Source organism: Poecilia reticulata, linkage group LG7 (genome assembly GCF_000633615.1).
Source record: "Poecilia reticulata strain Guanapo linkage group LG7, Guppy_female_1.0+MT, whole genome shotgun sequence".
NCBI classification, from domain to species: Eukaryota; Metazoa; Chordata; class Actinopteri; order Cyprinodontiformes; family Poeciliidae; genus Poecilia; species Poecilia reticulata.
In genome coordinates, this window is record NC_024337.1 from 29,632,864 (window position 1) to 29,650,616 (window position 17,753).

General features: G+C 38.6%; 3 protein-coding genes across 4 annotated transcripts; 1 reads left to right on the forward strand and 2 right to left on the reverse strand.

Annotated features, from left to right (window-relative positions):
- The first annotated feature begins 2,423 nt into the window (after window positions 1-2,423).
- Window positions 2,424-4,734, forward strand: selenok (selenoprotein K). 2 transcript variants are annotated; one of them, XM_008414808.2, is made up of 5 exons: window positions 2,425-2,531; window positions 2,971-3,061; window positions 3,777-3,851; window positions 4,071-4,166; window positions 4,396-4,734. In XM_008414808.2, exons 1-5 carry the CDS (start codon window positions 2,513-2,515, stop codon window positions 4,397-4,399), a joined length of 285 nt encoding a protein of 94 aa, XP_008413030.2. In that variant the 5' UTR covers window positions 2,425-2,512; the 3' UTR covers window positions 4,400-4,734. The 2 variants fall into 2 exon arrangements, with proteins under 2 accessions (XP_017161065.1, XP_008413030.2); XM_017305576.1 differs by lacking the exon at window positions 4,396-4,734 and having other exon boundaries at window positions 2,424-2,531; window positions 4,071-4,170.
- Window positions 4,735-4,937: 203 nt separating this feature from the next.
- Window positions 4,938-9,708, reverse strand: actr8 (actin related protein 8). Its single transcript, XM_008414809.1, has 13 exons — window positions 9,436-9,708; window positions 8,687-8,857; window positions 8,487-8,597; window positions 8,240-8,344; window positions 7,966-8,139; window positions 7,636-7,729; window positions 7,114-7,246; window positions 6,860-7,013; window positions 6,602-6,697; window positions 6,380-6,520; window positions 5,958-6,270; window positions 5,611-5,774; window positions 4,938-5,309 (listed from the first exon to the last, which is right to left on the reverse strand). The coding sequence occupies exons 1-13, from the start codon at window positions 9,568-9,570 to the stop codon at window positions 5,166-5,168; spliced, it is 1,935 nt and encodes a 644-aa protein (XP_008413031.1). The 5' UTR covers window positions 9,571-9,708; the 3' UTR covers window positions 4,938-5,165.
- Window positions 9,709-12,423: 2,715 nt separating this feature from the next.
- il17rb (interleukin 17 receptor B) lies at window positions 12,424-17,748 on the reverse strand. Its single transcript, XM_008414810.1, has 10 exons — window positions 17,592-17,748; window positions 17,490-17,514; window positions 16,043-16,159; window positions 15,483-15,589; window positions 15,214-15,346; window positions 14,938-14,973; window positions 14,585-14,614; window positions 13,829-13,915; window positions 13,179-13,450; window positions 12,424-13,091 (listed from the first exon to the last, which is right to left on the reverse strand). Exons 1-10 carry the CDS (start codon window positions 17,652-17,654, stop codon window positions 12,672-12,674), a joined length of 1,290 nt encoding a protein of 429 aa, XP_008413032.1. The 5' UTR covers window positions 17,655-17,748; the 3' UTR covers window positions 12,424-12,671.
- Window positions 17,749-17,753: the final 5 nt, after the last annotated feature.

Sequence of the window (17,753 nt, forward strand, 5' to 3'; positions counted from 1 at the left end):
GTTCTCAGAGTATTTAAATTACATATAAAAAGAACTATGTAAGAATAAACTCATCGTTTTAGTTTGTCTTCTTCATGATCTTTCTTTCTGTCTGACCCTGGATGTTCTCCAGGTCTCCTCTGTTCCTCACCCCTGCTGGGTGTGTACAACCTTTGCCACAGATGTGGGAGTCACTGCTTAAAACCACAACAGTTGTAAGATATGGAGAGGAGCAACGGCATGGATTTTACAGCTTAATTAAATGTTATCATAAGTGACTGTGGTAATAAGGAGAAGAACCACGAAACAAATGCCAGAACCCGAACTTTAGACACGAGAGTTTGCTTTGGAACAGATTGGAGCTTAATGAGAAGCACACTATGGTAGAGATTGTGTTTTTCAGTCTTCAGATTAATTATATATAACTGCAGGCCATGCTTCTCTGTGGAGATGGATATCTGGTGCAGCATTTAGCTTTATGTGTGAGTTGGACTGTGATGGTCAAACAGTCTGTGCTTCTTTAAAGCAGAGCAACATCTGTGACCTTCGATGACCTTTGGTTGACGTGATCCAGCCTCGTTGGCTTGTGTTTTACCACGATGTCACCAGGATTTTTGGAAAATAGCTCTTGTCTAAGTATTTTAAAATCTATGAACTAAACATCGGCATGGAAAATTTTTGCATGGATGTTACTGTTATTTCTTTTCTTTTTTTTTTTTTTTCCAAAACAGAATTATACCAAAAGTTACAGACAGATTAGCATGAAACTTTTACCAGCGGTGGGACACAACCCAACGTATGCCTGGAGGTTGGCCCAGATCCTGAGTTCAGATCATTTTATTAACTTATGTATTTATTTTTCTTCTGCCTTCGTTATCCATTGTCCTTAACCTTAGATGAAAACCAAATTGAATAAAATCTTGAGCTTTTTCCAAAATTAAAACTTGAGCAATGGAAAGTTATAACAGATAAGGGGTCCTAAATGCCTTCTTATGGAGCTTTATGAAGGATTTCTACTTTAATAGTTTGCTTTAGGATGGACTCAGTGCATTGCTGCTTTGTGTATCACTTAAACAGTATGCTCAGTGTTTGAATCAAAAATAATGTAGGACCAACCACAGCAGCCTCATTCAGCCAGTGATGATGAATAAATAAACAACTGGAGAATATATATTTTACCCTAAAGTCAGCTACATATAGAAAATACTAATAAATAAGAAGAGTGCTCCACCAGTTTCTTGCCCTCATGTCCCTTCTCGTTTTTTGAAAGTGATGCTTCAGTCTGAGGTGATGATCAAAACACTAAAATGCTGAGCTGTCAGTCTGGCATTAAGCACATCAAAGATAAAATATACCCAAGATGTGAAGTTGTTTCTTTTAGATTCATTCTTTCCCAGAGAGATTTCTGGAAAAGTCTGAAGAAGTCAAAGAGTTCTTCTAAAATATAGCCACAGCATGTTATTTTTCATTAGTTTGTTATTTTAGAGCTGGATACTTCAGACAAAACACAAACTTCTCTTTAAAATATATGATTTTAAATCGATCAAGCAGTGAATTGGTGCAGTGAATATTTGTACCTGTTTACAGTATTTGCTGCCCTCTCGTGGATGGAATGGATATTTCAAGACGTGGAGAAACGGTTGGAAGGTGCCAGAAACGGGATTGGTAATTTGACTGTGTGTAATGTTTCTCCCGGTGCCTATGCTGAAAGGAAGCGCCAGAATGCTCTCTCACAAAACACAGAGGATTAAACCAAAACGCCCTCAGTCTGGAGTGGAGACCAGCCCCATGGTGATTAGTGAGTGCTACCATAACAACCACGGCACCATTCAGATGCACCATTAATTTAAAGTATTATAAATAGTGTGCTGAATATGTAAGCTCCAGAATTAACATAAAATTGCCTGACAGACCCACATCTAGCTATTTAAGGGTTCTTAAGGCAATACTGTGTTCAACTCCTTCTAAACTCCTAAAGAACAAAATGCATTTCCAGTCTGTTCTGTATGTTTTGCTGCCTGCACTTACAACCTAGAAGGAGATATATGAGAATTAATTATAACTTAATCCGGCATTAGGAATGACTGCCTGTGTGAAAGTAACAGATTTAACATTTAAGAATATCCGCTGTCCACAGCAAAGCTTCATTTGATGCAGCCACAATGTATCTAAAGTGTTCTAAGGCAGGGACTTAAAGAGCAAAGCACTGTGATGAAGAAAGCTGGCCCTATTCTGGGACTACTATGGGAATATGAAAATAAAATATATGCATAATAAAATCAAGAATATAACAGACAACCGTGAGCATTTTCTTCAAGAGACTGTATACAACAGAACTTCTTCATTCAGAAAAATTGTGTAATATAAAGAACACTTTTTGTTCTGCATAAGCTCCTCCCTTGCCGCTGGTGAAGGTTTTCCAACCGCCTAGTGCGACGTTGCACAGAAAGGAGCAGACCCACACAAACACAGACCCGGAAGCATAACGCCAACCGTAAACACAGCTGTGAGGCTGTGTTTTGCATTCTGAAAGATGGTGTACGTGTCCAATGGTGAGTGGATTGTACTTGTTTTTACCACTCTTTTGTTAAAATTAAATGATATGTACAGCTTTGTATTGAAATCGGAATGTATATAGACATTTTTAAGGTTACGTAATGGTTTGTTTTGGGACCATTAAGCTATTATTAGCTGTTCAGTTCGTTAGCTTAGCCTTTCTGAGTTAGCTTAGCAGCTGTCAACTGAGAATACGTGTGTATTTTTATACCATTTTAACATAATGTACCTCAAAATAACAAGAATTAAAAGACGTGTTTTTGTGTCTGTCATACTCCAAGTGGATTTTATGTAGATAACACTTTAATAGAAGTCAAGTTAGTGAGTCAGTGGCAGGTGAAAGAGAACTGAACATTTGCTCTTTTTGATTAACATTAATATTAAACTGTTTTTGTAACCTAATGTTTCCTACTTCATGCTTTGTCTCACCTTCAGGCCAGGTCCTGGACAGCAGGTCTCAGTCCCCCTGGAGCTTGTCGTTCCTGACTGATATGTTCTGGGGGGCTGTGGAGTTCGTCAGCCTCTTGTGAGTTAACCAGTCCAGAGATTTGAAAAGCTTGATATTATGTAGTCATTACCCACAGAGTGATATTTATCAGGTGTTTATTGCTGTTAATTTGGACGATTATTGCTTACTGCTAAAATATAAGATTCTGTTTCTCAGAAAAGTTGGACATTATGAACACCAAATGCTGGGTATCTTGAAACGGCAGGTGTAAGCTGCAAAAGGTCATTTCCAAAGAACCTGGGTTTTTTAAGTACTGTATTCAGGCATATAGATAGAAAATTTGGTGGAAGGAAAAAGTGTCAGTACCAGAACTTATTTCTCTGCATTTGACATTTCTGTCAAATATTCATTTTTCATTTGGCTGTTTGTCCAGGAGAGCATATTTTCCCAGGTTTTTTTTGTGTGTGTCTTTAGATGCAAGTCATAGCCATGAAAGTGCTTGAAATGCATCATTATGTGTTTATTGCACGCAAAATACTTTTTGAGTTTAAACTGGTCTGTTGAGTTATGTACATAAATTAACTTTTTATATTTTGTGGGGATTCCCCTGTAAATGTAAAGATGAAATCTGGCCTTGTTTATCCCGTTGGTTATACCCAACTTGGTGCAGCATTGTCTTAATGAGGCATATACAGATATCAAAATCTGTATAACACAGGTGTTGTGTTAAAAGCAACTACCATACAAAGTTGTTATTTCATATAGTCTGTTCTTACTTTTTGTTTTCTACCAGTTTTAGGACAATACTTCACCCTGACATGTCAAGGAATGGAAATGTGGCCTCATCACGCTTCAGTGATGGCAGAGGGTAAGTCCCAGTAGTACCGTCACCTCACCACTGATGCATGGAAACTGAGAACGAAACATCTGAGAACAGCTCTGCCACAAGAGAGGGGATTGCCAGTTATTACTTTTTCACCTGAAATGCTTTGAATCCTTACTAATTTACTACATGCAGAGATAGTGTTGATCACTTTTACACCCATGGATTTATGAGCTCTGTGGTCACATCTACTTGATTCTGCAGACCTCCAGGTCCTCCTGGTGGCAGAAGGCGGATGGGTCGAATAACTCATGGAGCGGGTCCCAACCCTCCACCAATGGGTGGAGGAGGATGAGGAAGGTGAGTAATGGTGTTTTCCTTAATAAAACTCAACCCAAGTGATGGATAATTTGTACATTCATTTATGGAGTTTGTTGCCTTCTTTGTTTATTCATTAAGTTCTGGTAGCTACTGCAGAAATAAGTTGCTTTTAGCCTAGTGGAGTTTAATGTCCACTGTCTCCAAAAAAACATATTTGACATATTAAGGAATATAAATAACGTCGTTCCTGTACATTTCTTCACTTTAGGTAAACGCCTGCACATACAGTGCGGGCGTGGGGCCGAGGCACAGTGTCTGTCCTGACAGCACACAGACGGTAACGGCGCCGTGCTGAAGCCCTTCTTCATCAGCTGCCACTGCTGCTTGCAGTTTTTTGACGTCTTTCCGGGAATACCTACACATAGGAGCCGGATTGGCCGATTCAGCAGCGTCCCTCCTCCCCGTTTCTGTTTTCCCTCTGCTTCTGTCCTTCCAGGTCACATCACTGTCTGACTCATTTAGGATCTCGTCATCCCCTGGAATCGTCATCATTTTTCTTTTCTTTTTTACTTTGTGTTTAAATAAATAATCTATACTGAAACCAACACATACATATAGCGTAAACTGTATAAAGCAGAGACAATTGTTGATATTGTTTTTTGGTTAAGATTTTACAATGTAGTTATTTTGTGAGTGGATAAAAAAAATAAATAAATAAAATAAAAATAGTACTAACTTGTCATATAGACACAAAGAGTTAAAACATTTTTGCCCAGAAATTAAGAAATAATTTTTTTCCAGATGCAGTTATCATTTTTTCTTCAAATGAGACAGTTTATTTACACTTCCTGCATGAAAATGGGAAAACAGGAATCTTTACAGAACAATGAAAACTCTATAAAATACATTACACATCCTGGGTTATAAATATCAACCAGAACAACTTTACATACCAAATGACATATCAACTTGTCCCTTTCCTTGCCTGCCTTCTCGCGTATAGACGCTGCGTTTTAGCTTCAGGACCTCGGTTGGGTTTCACCAGACGAATGCAGCTCTTTCTCGGAGCATCCTGACACCGAAGCGCTGCCACTCTCTCTGGTGAATCCACATCTCCTGCGTGGTGTCCAGGCACGCGAGCACTGCTCCGCCCTTCCATGAAATCAGCCTGGGGTCCATGTCCTTTGGCACAAACACACCAGTGCATATAGTATGTCATGAAATATGTAATATATTTCAGATAGTAGGAGATGGAGTTTGTAAAGTGTTGAGTAAAAAAAAAAAAAAGTTTGTACTATTATCTATTCAAATTTCAAGCAATAACTTAAAGCAGACATAGAATTTGAATAAGTTTAGAAAAATCAATAATTATGATTGAATTTTTCAGCAAATCATGGTTTGATAAGCACTTCAATGGAAATTTTAGGATGAAGTAAAAAAAAAAAAAGGAGAGAAAAAATAAACTACACGTGGAAGTTTTTACCTTTGGCCGTGTGATGACTTCCACGTTATCCACCAGCCTTCTGAAGGACGGCGGCATCTTGTTGATGATGCGATGAAGCAGGAACTCCTGAGCTCCGTGAAACATGAGCCCCCCTCCCACCACCAGGATGGAGCTGTACATCTTCCGTTTGGTTTCGTCCGACGCTTCAGACACAAAAATAAAAGCTTTCTGGGATGTGCTTTGTTATATCCCATTTCAAGAAGTTTTGAATGGTTTTATTACATCACTTATTTATGTTTTGTGATCTCGTCCTACTCCCTTTTTATTCAGTCTTTCTACTAAAACATGTCAATCGCTTTATTTCACTCCTCCCACCACTTTCTTACCACAGCAGTCGATGCTATGCAGGATAGCCTTGTCCAGGCCCAAAGCCTTGCTCTCGAACTGGCTAATGATGGCCGACTTCCTGGAGAGGTGAGTGGACAGCGGCTCTTCCGCCTCTCCTGAACCCATCAGACACTCGGCCTGGGTTGGCCCCAGCTCCATTTCTCCAAGCATCCCTCCTCCTGCCACAATCCCGCTCCCACAGCCTCTGGGCATGTCTGACATCTCCCCCATCCTCCCCTGGCAGCCCAGCTCACCATCCAAACCTCCACCTGGCCTGGAAACGGCCTTACGCTCAGCTGCAGATTTAGAGGACTGTAGGGGAGGAAAAAACTAAAAATCATACACTAAACAAAACAAAAGAACCAGCAATTATTTATCTGAGTAAATGCAACTTCAACCAGTGTGTGGTAATGCGAGTTACCTGGTCCCCTTTGCTCTGTGTGGACAGCAGGTAGTGTTCATCATGGGGATCTTCTGAGTTGCCTTGGGAGCGGTGCTGTAGTGATGTCATTTTCTGACCAACGATGCCGAATGTGCTCGGGTAGAAAAGACCCATTGGCGCCTACAGAGGATACCGACATGTTTTTCATGGCAAAAATACAGACTCATTCGTTAACTTCTTATAACTGCTTTAAACGGATACCTGTAATTTTTCATCCCCAAGTCGAATCTGGTATAAAAGAGCTGGGGCTTCTGGGAAACGTGTCTGAAATTCATGATCCTGTAACCCTGATATGTCCTGTTGCGAACAGACAAAGACTGTTTTGAAAATGACTTCAAAATCCTCCATTAAAAAAGCTCAAGTTAACAGACAGCATCAATTTAAAATGCAACCCTGGAAGAAGAAACTTTCCCTCAAACTCTTAATTACTCATAAATTCTCCCCTCAACTAACACAAACCTGATCCAGGTGACAGAATGTCTCCTTTAGATGCTGCAGGAGCTGACAGTCCAGCCTGCTGGTCAGCTGGCAGTCTCTGTAGGGAAACCCTGCCCTCTGCAGGAGCCAGAAGAAAGTGCGGGTCACGTCTGAACCGCCATAGGCCAAACAGAGCCTGCAGAGTGGAGGAGCAAATACACACACAAACGCATGAAATGCAAGAGATCAACTTTTTTCTGCTGTTTATAAGTTTGTGATTTGCAGCACTTCCCCACCTCGAGTTTCGATGGGACACCCCATCCTCAACACAGCAGATGCTGGTCTTCTGATCGCCCACATCCACGACACAAGCGCTGCTCAACCCGCTGCCGAATGTCGCGCAAACCGACTCCTGGTGCACAATGATGGCTGCAAATTACACATATTTTCACTCTTTAAAGCAGAAACCATGAAGCAATGAACTGTTTATTAACATGTGTGCCTTAATACTCATAGCTTTTCATATTTTGTCCCAGTTTTGTAAAAAAAAAAAAAAAAAAACATGAAAAATGGGTTAAAGGGAACAGAATCCTAGATTTGAAAACCTCATCAATACAAACCCAAAAGAATTTGGTTAAAATTAAAATTTAGAAAAACCAACACAGTTTTCCTTGTCTTCACAACTCTGTGCTGCTTTGTATTGGAGGACCACGCTAAATTCCAACAAAACCACAGAGTGTGTGATTGCAATGTGTCAATATGAAAAGGATTGCGGAGTGTGAAGACATTTGCAACAGTAAATGCCTGGTGGTCAATACCTGAAAAACCCATGTTATGCAGCAACATGTTGACAATTTCCTTGACATGCTGTCTGTTGTAAATGTCGGGGACCAACAGGATGCATCTGTAATACTAGAAATAATGAATAAATAAAAAAGAAAATCAAAGGTTGATGCAGCAAAAGAAAGTTTTTCATGGAACTTTGGAAAGTTTATTGAGGTTAAAGCTTCTTAGTTTGCAGCACCACAGCAAAAATGATACAAATTCCATCAATAGAAACCTTTCCTAAACAAACTTCCTTGTTTTTTTTTCTAGTGTGAAAAGAATACAAAAAGATAAGGCATAAAAAGCTGAAATGAGACTTTTACCTTTAACTCTTTTAGGGGAATCTCCAGATGCTTCTGAATGACGTAACTCCAGAGCGTCTCGAGATCGGCCAGCACTGCGGTCAGAGAGCCTCCGGAGCCAGAATGCACATTGAGCTGACCTCTGACCATGGGCCAATGGAGGTTGTAGCAGTCTGATGGATTCACATACAGAGCCTGTGATAAGAGATGATCAAGATGGCTGAACAATAAATGAACCACACAGAACACATCAAACATTATACAGACACTGTTATTGTTTCATTGTGTGTTTTACCTCTTCTCCCACCAGATAATTGGGATGGTGGCTTGTGTTTGTCCACTTCACTCTTGAACTGCTGTCTAGAACTGCTGGACGGATCTGACAGTTATAAGCCCTGGCCTGAAAACACAGACAGGAAGTTGAATTGAGTGACTTCCTCCCTAAACACCACATAATACAACCAATCCGTGTCGCTACGGCATCAGTAGCCATTTCAAAACGTCTACCATTTCCACACCGGTTGTCCCTTCTGTAAACAAACCTGTTCAGCAGACACAGGAGTCCTTCTCACACCGTTGGACATCTTCTTGGACCAGATGGCCTGGTCCACCATTTTCAGTCCATTCTGCCTCTGCTCGCTGCTCTCCGCCTTCTGTTGGCCATGAAGACAAATCGAACATGTCAAAAACAGCCAGGTACGCAGGTGTGCGTTAGAATCGTACCCGTTTAATAGTGACTTACATTCAGACCATCCCTCAGCAGCCAAGCATCTTCATACCTGGCCTGTCCACCCTGCTTATGTCGCCGCGCAATTACATGAGGGATAATGACAGGAAGGGTGTCTGTGGCTCGGCCAATGCGAAGCGTTCTTGACCCAGGGTGGATCACAATGACAAAATTGCTCTGTATTTGCTATAAGACATAAAGGTAATACATTTTAATGTAAAATATTTACAATGAATGGTTGTGCACACGAAAACTTTATTTAAACAAGTCAAAAATATCTATGATGCTTTACAGTCAAAATCAGAAATCCATCCTAGCAACATGTTGTATAACATATAGCTTAGTGTTAGAGCATTAAATAAGATTTTATTTGCCACTTACAGGGGAAAAAAAGGAAATTTAAAGTTATAAGTGTTATGGGAATCTATTTTAAGGCTTAAAAAACTTATTTTTTAAAAGAAAATGATAATTTATTTGGATGACAGTGTTCAGGACATAGTTCTGAAGAGCTATCAGATGTCAAAACACTTCACTTCACTTTACTTCACTTTTATTTTCTTTTAATTTTATCCTTAAACTAAGCTTTTACACACAACCCAAAACCAGAAGGGGAAAAAATACACAGCTATTGTATTATAGCTTATAAAAAATTGTTTTCAAAATGAAAAGTTTTTTTTTCTACTTAATAAAAGAAAACCACATAGATAAAGTTTAGTGAAGTAAAATATTTATATGAAATAAAAAAAGAAATGAAGGCTAAATACTTCCTGAGCAGGTTCAGAGATAGCTGCAGGAGCGATGGGTCTCTTCACTCCGCGCTGCTGCTCCTTCTCTTTCTCCTTGTCCCGCTCCTTTTCCTTCTCCTTCCCGCTGTCCTGCTCTTTCTCGGCCTGCGTCATGGTCACTTTTTACATTTTAGTCAAAACATGTCGGGAAAAAGATAAATTGGTGTTTTACAAAGCGACTCAAAATGTAACAATATATTTCCAGTCTTGCTTCGGTCAGTGTAGGTTTTACTTCCGTGTTTTATCACGTGACTCTTCTTCGCGAGGAGAGTTAGTGGTTACAGAGTTGTATTATCGCCATCAACTGGTAGAAAGCGTTGATTACATGACAGTTCTGGAAAATGATGCAAGTACAGTTGATTTTACTCTGATTATCAATATCTGGGGCCTTCTTGTAATTCTCTCAGCTTTGAATTTGGAAAGTAAAAGTGGGACGCATTATTCAGCTGCATCCTTTAAACGTTTTTTTGTAACAGAATACAAAATAATAAACTCTAACAATCGTTTTCCTAAAATGTTTGTCAGTAGGGTGGTACTTTGAGAGTAATTGACGTTGTTTGAAAAGGTTTGAAAATCACTACATCAACCCAAACAAGCTAAGTAATACCAAGAAGAAACAAAAAACATAAAAACATCTATTACTTCGTGACAAACAATGGAACATTATCTAATGACGTATATTTGCTTCAACTTTTTTATATCTTATGTTCTCTGCTTCTTTCAACACTCATGCATCCTTTGATTTCTGAAAAAAACAAAACTTTTTTGTCTTTCTCTTATGGTTTTGATATTTTTCTTCAGCTATCTTTTGAAGATATGAGTCTATACTGTGTTTTACATATCCTTTTGTCTGTCTTTTATGTAGTTTCATTTCCAGTCTCTCTGGTATCCAAGCAAATGTGACTGCTTGTTCCATCTTCTGCATTCTGTGTGATGGTGGCTGGTTCTGCACAAAAATATCAGGTCTGCTGTTAAAAAAATGGAGAAAACAAACGGCAAACTAGTAATTAGTAATGAACTTGTGTCAAAGCTGTTTCTTAGATGGAACTGCTAAATTAAAAGGGTGTGTGCAATTTTACAACACAATACCCACCTGTCATCTGCTTTTACAGAATCCTGCTAATATACTGCTAATCCTGTTTTTCTATTTTCCATAACCGCTAAACAACCTGACCTGGATGAGCTTGAGGGCATTTGAATGTTTTCCACTTGTGAATAATTGCTTTTGTTGTAGAATTAATTGCCCCAAATAGTTTGGAAACATCCTGGAACCATTTGATCGTGTTGAATTGAATTCCTTTAAAACACAAACTGCTAAGCTCTCAAGTTTACCAAGATACACACACCTGTTGGCGAACAGCTGTTTAAACATTAAACTATTTTAATTAAAAAACATACAAGTATTCTTACTCCTACTTTTTCACATGTTGCAATACAACCAGAAACGCCAAAGTATTGTATTATTGTCCTCCTGTGCTGGCCACTTTAAGAGTCAGGGTTGCCAATAGATACAAACTATCCAGTTTTATTTCTTAGTAGCATCTTGGCTCCATCCTGTGGCTTCAAATGAAATTTAATATCAACTGGAGATATTTTCTTGATGATTCTTTTGGGTCCTCAAGACAGGTTACAGCAAAAAGTACAGCATGGATTTGCCCTCGTTTCTACTATTACCTTTGTTTTCAAGGTAAACGTTCAAATCTTGTCAAAGGTTGTTGATTATAATTAGAACTGGACTTTTACAGGCCTAACATGCAGATATGCTTTGATCTAAACCTTCTTAATGAAGAAAAGGCATTCGCCATGTCAACATGTCACGTTGTACGCTGTGTTCAGGATCATGTGCTATTATTTGTTGTCATATGTTTATTTTGGATGTACAGTAGAGCAACTACAAAATGTTTCTTTTAACAATGTTTTTTCTTCTTAAAATGTAGAAAACGTTAAGGATCTGTGGGGTAATAAGACTTGTCCTGTTTTTGGAGGATTCTCCCAGTTGAACTGTTAATCTCTGCAGCTTCTTCAAAAATACCAAGGACCTTTTGGCTGCTTTACTGATTTGTATTCATCTTACCAAGCCTCTCTGGATAGGTTAATATCAGATTTTGGAGTTGTGGCATAATTTTTCAGTTTTAGGATGATGGCTTGAACAGAGTTGTGTGAGATGAGCTTGGAATGGTTTTACATAACCTAACTCCACTTTAAACTTGTACACAACTTTACATCTGACCTGCTTGATGTGTTCCTCATTAGGAGGATGTTTATTGACTACTATTTTCTAGCAAACCTTAGAGGTCTTTAGAACAAGCCATTCCTAAACTGAAATTAAGTTACCGGGAAGCTCTTTTTACTGGATAGGAGTCCTCCAAATGCAATCAGCTGCACTAAATTTTATTTAGGGGTATCGAAGCAAAGCTAAATACTTATACAGAGCTGTTTTTTCAGTTTGTTTTATTTGTAAAATGTTTAACATAAAATTCCCCTTCTGCTCCAAAATTATGCACCATTTGGTGTTGCTCTATCACATAAGTCCCAATAAAACACATAAAGTCTAGATGCCTGAAAAGGCAGCACGTCAAGAATTTCACAAAATATGACTTTGAGAAAAATAACTGATAATGAACAGCTCCTAAAATCCATCCATCCATCCATCCATTTTCTTCCGCTTATCCGGGGTCGGGTCGCGGGGGCAGCAGCTTCAGAAGGGAGGCCCAGACTTCCCTCTCCCCAGCCACTTCTTCCAGCTCCTCCGGGGGAATCCCAAGGCGTTCCCAGGCCAGCCGAGAGACGTAATCCCTCCAGCGTGTCCTGGGTCTTCCCCGAGGCCTCCTCCCGGTGGGACGTGCCCGGAACACCTCACCAGGGATGCGTCCAGGAAGCATCCTTACCAGATGCCCGAGCCACCTCAACTGGCTCCTCTCGACGTGGAGGAGCAGCGGCTCTACTCTGAGTCCCTCCCGGATATTTTATACAATTTAGCAAATAAAAGTCGAGGATATATTTGCTACAGTAACAATGACAGCAATGCACCTGAAGGTCAAGTACAAAGTACATTCATTTGGAAATTAACCCATGTGATTTTATAAAATAATGCTACTCAAGCATTGAATAAAATTATAGGAGGTTATGTTACAGAAGATAGAAAAACAGTAACACAGACAGAAAAAATAAATAATATGAATCCTATCTTTATCTGCAGCTCACCCGCAACCTTTTCAACAAAGGTCTTTATTCAGGGTCCCGTCAGATATACCTGGCTTCTTTGCGCCGAGCATTTCTATAGCTTCCCTTAATTTCGTTGTGCTGTTCTGGCTGTACAGAATCTTGTGTTTGAACAGCAGCGACGATATCTTCTTCCCAACCTTCCTCTGAGAATGAAGGCTCTTGCAGAGTCTGTTCAAATCTTTCATCAGACAGAAAGCCCTGCAGGTCTGCAGCTCTGGCGGCAGCACACAAGACTTCTTGTCCTTTTCCGCATGCAGCTGCACCACCCAGAACTTGGCCAGCTCAGTGGCACTCCTGGCGTGACTGGCCACCATGTTGAGAATCAGAGGGTAAAGGTCACCAGTTGCAGCTGGGATGGAATGTCTTGGGAGGCTGCTGGCGGGGGTGCAGGGTCCCGGCATAGAAGAGGGCTACAAGGACATAAAAACATTTTGTTTTTTTACAAGAAGAAGCAGAAGTGATCAGAGTTAAGGAATGAAAAGAGAAACGCAACTCACAGTTTCCACCTGAGGGGAGACGATCAGGACGCGGTCTGCACTCTGTACTTGTTCAGCTAACCAGCGCAGCGGTCCCAGTTCTGCAATCTTCCCCTGCTGCCACATATCAATCACCACTCTGCAGCCACCGTGCCACTGCAGAAACTCAGCCAGCGCCACCACCGCCTGCTGAAAGGCCGGCGTCAACGAAGGATACACCACAACCACCGATACTGGAGCCATGGCGGCCACAGGAAGGATTTCAAAACCGGAGTAGGACAAAAACCTCTTATCTGGAAACAGCAGGCGAAAAGGAGCATTTGCTTAGAGCCCTGATGTAGTCAAAGCACATGTTTGGTGCATGCCATTAATCATTACGTTATGACATTTTAAATCCAAGCAGCTAACTTTGGTACACTTTCGTGGCGAGCCAAACGACAGGACAGACAAAGCAAGTCTGCTGAAAGATTGATGTATTTTAGGTGGAAAGTGTTTTACAGTTTTAAATATACTGACAAATCTAAACCCTCTTCAAGGCAAAGGGATGTTTGAAAACTCAAACTTATCGGTGGTTAAAACTGGGATGAAGACGTTCAGCATCTATATCTGTTTATTACTTTCAGTGCTTTTATCACAGCTCAGATTAAGTATGAAATACACATTTTACTTACAAATAACAAAGCAGGAAATCAAAATTATCAACAAGGCCACAACTCCAAAAACGATTCTACTGACATTCTTAACTTCTTCATTTTGTGCTGCAAAAGAAGGAAAATATATTTAATAATTTAGACATGGCATGACAAACATTATAACAAGTGAAATATCCACATAGCTGTGATTAAAACATCCACCATGGTGTTATTTGAGCTCAGTTATGCATTTGATATAGTTCATTATAACATACTAATTGATAGATTTGAAAACTTGGTCTTGGGATCGTCTAGTACTATGCTGAACCAGTTCAGATCACATTTAGCAGAGGTAAACTACCTTGTGTTGGTAATTATAAATGTAGATGAACAAAAATAATCTTTGGCGCTCAGAGGTCATTGTTTTTTTTATTATTTCCTCCTAATATACAAGAAAATGATGCAAGAAGAATTTATGTTGTCTTGAACTCATATCTAACTTTTAACAAGTGCATAACACCTGATACTGAGCCTACTGTTATCTTAGAAACGTTGCCAAAATTACTGGTTTCCAGTGAAAACAGGAAACAGAAAATAGTTCTTTTATTTTCAGTCGATTAAGTTGCTGTAGCAATCTGGGATTTGGTGTTATTAGCCAGCTATTGAAGGATGTCTTTCACTGATGATCATTTTTAAATACATGTTTGAAAAAGTATTGATGTTTTCCAAGCAAAAAAAACAAAACATTTTTGAATTTCTCTTTGAATTGATAGTTAAACAATAAATTTTTCCTACCTTCAGTGTTTGGTGTTGTTTGCAGAGACTCTGCAACAAAAAGAAAAAAAACATTAGACGTTCTCACTGTCTTCAGATTTCAAAACAAACAACAAAATCAATACTATAAATCTGTGTTTTCCTAACACTGATCCTCAAGGCACACTGCCCAGCACGCTTTAGAAGAAAAAGAAAAAGGAGGTGTGTCAAAGCAGAGAAACATGTAGCACAAAGAGGGCAGTGTGCCCTGAGGAGCAGGGTTGATATAAGAATGGCCTCTTCTTTATGGATTATTGATCATTTAAAATGGGTCCTGGACTGGCGCTGACAACAATGATTCAACTTTTGCTGAGCTTGACTCTAAATTCGCTTACCCAAAGTTGCCTTTGTGGAACTCGGTGCAACAGTTGCTGCAAAAAGAAAGACCGGTTTAAACATTCATGGTATGTCAGGTTTTGATTTCTAATATGGTAATTATTTTGTTTTTGTTTGCAGAATTACAGGCAAAGCACTTCTTTCTCAGTATCTTATCCAATGAATTAGTGGCATGTTAAAAAGGTCTTTTAAAAACATTCTCTTTGTTTCGTTTAGTCTTCACATCCAAGTAAAGTTAAAGTTGCTGATATACATTCTTGAGAAGATTTGCTTACTTGTTGGTTGACGAGGTACCCACATAGGCAATGATTTTGTGTATCCATTTTCATCTGGAGGTAATGGCTCATTATAAACGGTGGTACGCCAGGAACCATGATAATCTACATCAACTAAAAAAGAAAACCATACCTACAGGTGGTAAAGAAGATAGTTTTTTTAGTACGGACTTTTAATTATGTAAAAAACTAAATAGTTGGACCATCATTATAGTGTGTGATCAAGCTGTTTGAAATAAACATCAGCTAGTTTAGTAAGTCGTTTGTACCTCCTTCAATCCAGTAAGGTTTGCTGCAGCGAAAGGGGGATTGTATAAACAGATGTGGTTCTTTAGTCCTGAGAGAATCCTTGTGCGCTTCAGGTAACTACTACTGGCTGCAGAGAAGAAAAAACAATTTATAAACATGGTTAGAATTGATGCTTCACATTATTATTTCTTCATAGGGATAGAAAAAAAAGCATCTGTAATTGATCATTTTTAATTCCCATCTTGTCTCTATGGCTTTAGGAAGCTTGATAGACTTCATTGACTTTAAGGTGACAGCATAGATAGATAGGTAAATAACTTTATCACCAGGGAAATTTTATATCTCCAAGTAACGCAAAAAACATCATCACAAAACAAGACTATAATGAACTTCAGCACACAACCTGTACACATTCAATGTTAAAATAGTAAAATGAAACACATTACTGATATAAACAGTACATAGTGGAGTGGATAGTTTCATGATTTATAAATTAAAATGTTGAATTAATTCATCTTTACCTACATCTTAAAATCTGTCTTGAGTTTGTAACATCAAAAACAAGAATGGTTTTTCCTACCATCAATGTTGATCGCCCAGCTAATGTTCAGCTTCCTTTCATTTCCGACCGTCAACAGTTTCACAGTCAGGTTTGCCACCTTGGACGGACTGCCGTTTAGGTCTGTTTCAGGAACATCTAGGACACAGTGGAGTTCACAATAATCACGTAACACATTCATAGAAATCTCTGTGACAAAAATATGTAAACCTGGTCATCTGGGTAGACTGTGCTATTAAAACCTTTTTTGTTTCATAATATAAAATGAAATCAATGACACCTAACTGCTTTTGTTTTTATGATGAGACAACTTTTTTTTACTGTTCTTTGTACTGGTGGTAATTATTATCAATGGGATACAGCAAAATAAAATGTCGATTTTTTTTGTGTGTGTAACTTTTACTAGAAACTCTAACTTAATTATTTAGGAGTAGATATCAACTGTTTAACTTTGCCTATAAAACCTACACTTAAATGATTGTTTTTTGTTAATCAATGTCATTTATTCCACAATGGGATTAAAACATTTTTATTTATTTATTTTTGCTGCTTTATAGATTTCTTCTGTTTTTGCTTTTTAAGTCATTCTTTGTTATTTCAAATGATCAAGAAACTATACCAGACAAAGATGACCTGAATGGATACAAAATTAAGATTTAAAATTGATGTCATTTACCAAGATCTTCCAGGAAAATCGTTTTTTCTACCCTGACCTCTGCCTGATCAGAACAATCAAAAAATTGCTTAAACATCTCTGGCATTGGGAAAACCTCAATGAGAGATATCATGGAGAAAACATGGGCAGCGATGGAGCTCACCAAAGGACCATGGACAATATTCAGATAATCCCCAGAACAGTCAGGAAAATATTATATGAACTGAGGAGATAAAGGGTAGATTTTTAGGAAATTGTCCATCCTATTGCCTCTGGCATAAAATAACATTTTTTAAAGAATCAAAACAATCAAAACAAGGTGAATATAAAGTACAATAATTGTAAACAATCAAATAAAGTGCAGTTCAATGTTGTTCAAAATGTCACTTCTCACTGTGACATCTTTAATTTACTGATTCTGTTTTAGCATAATCCTAAACAAGCTGTCCTTCTTTAAAATACGAAGTGGGCTAAAATGCACCCACAGCAATGTACAACATTTGTTGCCAGTTATGACAACCCCTAATTTCATGGGCCTCTATAAAAGGCCTAGCTGGCTTAGATAGTTCTTTTCCCTTAATAAATTAAATTCATGGTTAAGCACCACATTCTATGTTTCACATACATGCGATGTCAGATCGTCACAGGTTATATGACAAATACATGAAAAGAAGCAATAATAATAATAATAATAATAATAATAATAATAATAATAATAATAATAATAATAATAATAATAAACACATGGAAATAAACCCTGTGGGACAATATTTCTTTTCTAACTGTGTTATGGTAGATGAATAACAGGCTTACCGTGATGCTTCTTACAGTCCACTTTCTGTAAAAAAGTTTCAGAAACAAGGTTCTCAGACGATATGAAATGTATCTATAGTGAGTGTAATGATGGATACTTACTATGTCGTGGGCTGTCCCACGTGAAGCGATGAAGCAGATACAAAACAATATACTTTGCCACATTATCAGTGTCTGATCTAGAACATTTAAACATAAAAAAATAAAATAAGCCTTAATGAATATTTTAGGTAGCAGCGGTGTCGATGGCCCCAGCGGACTGCA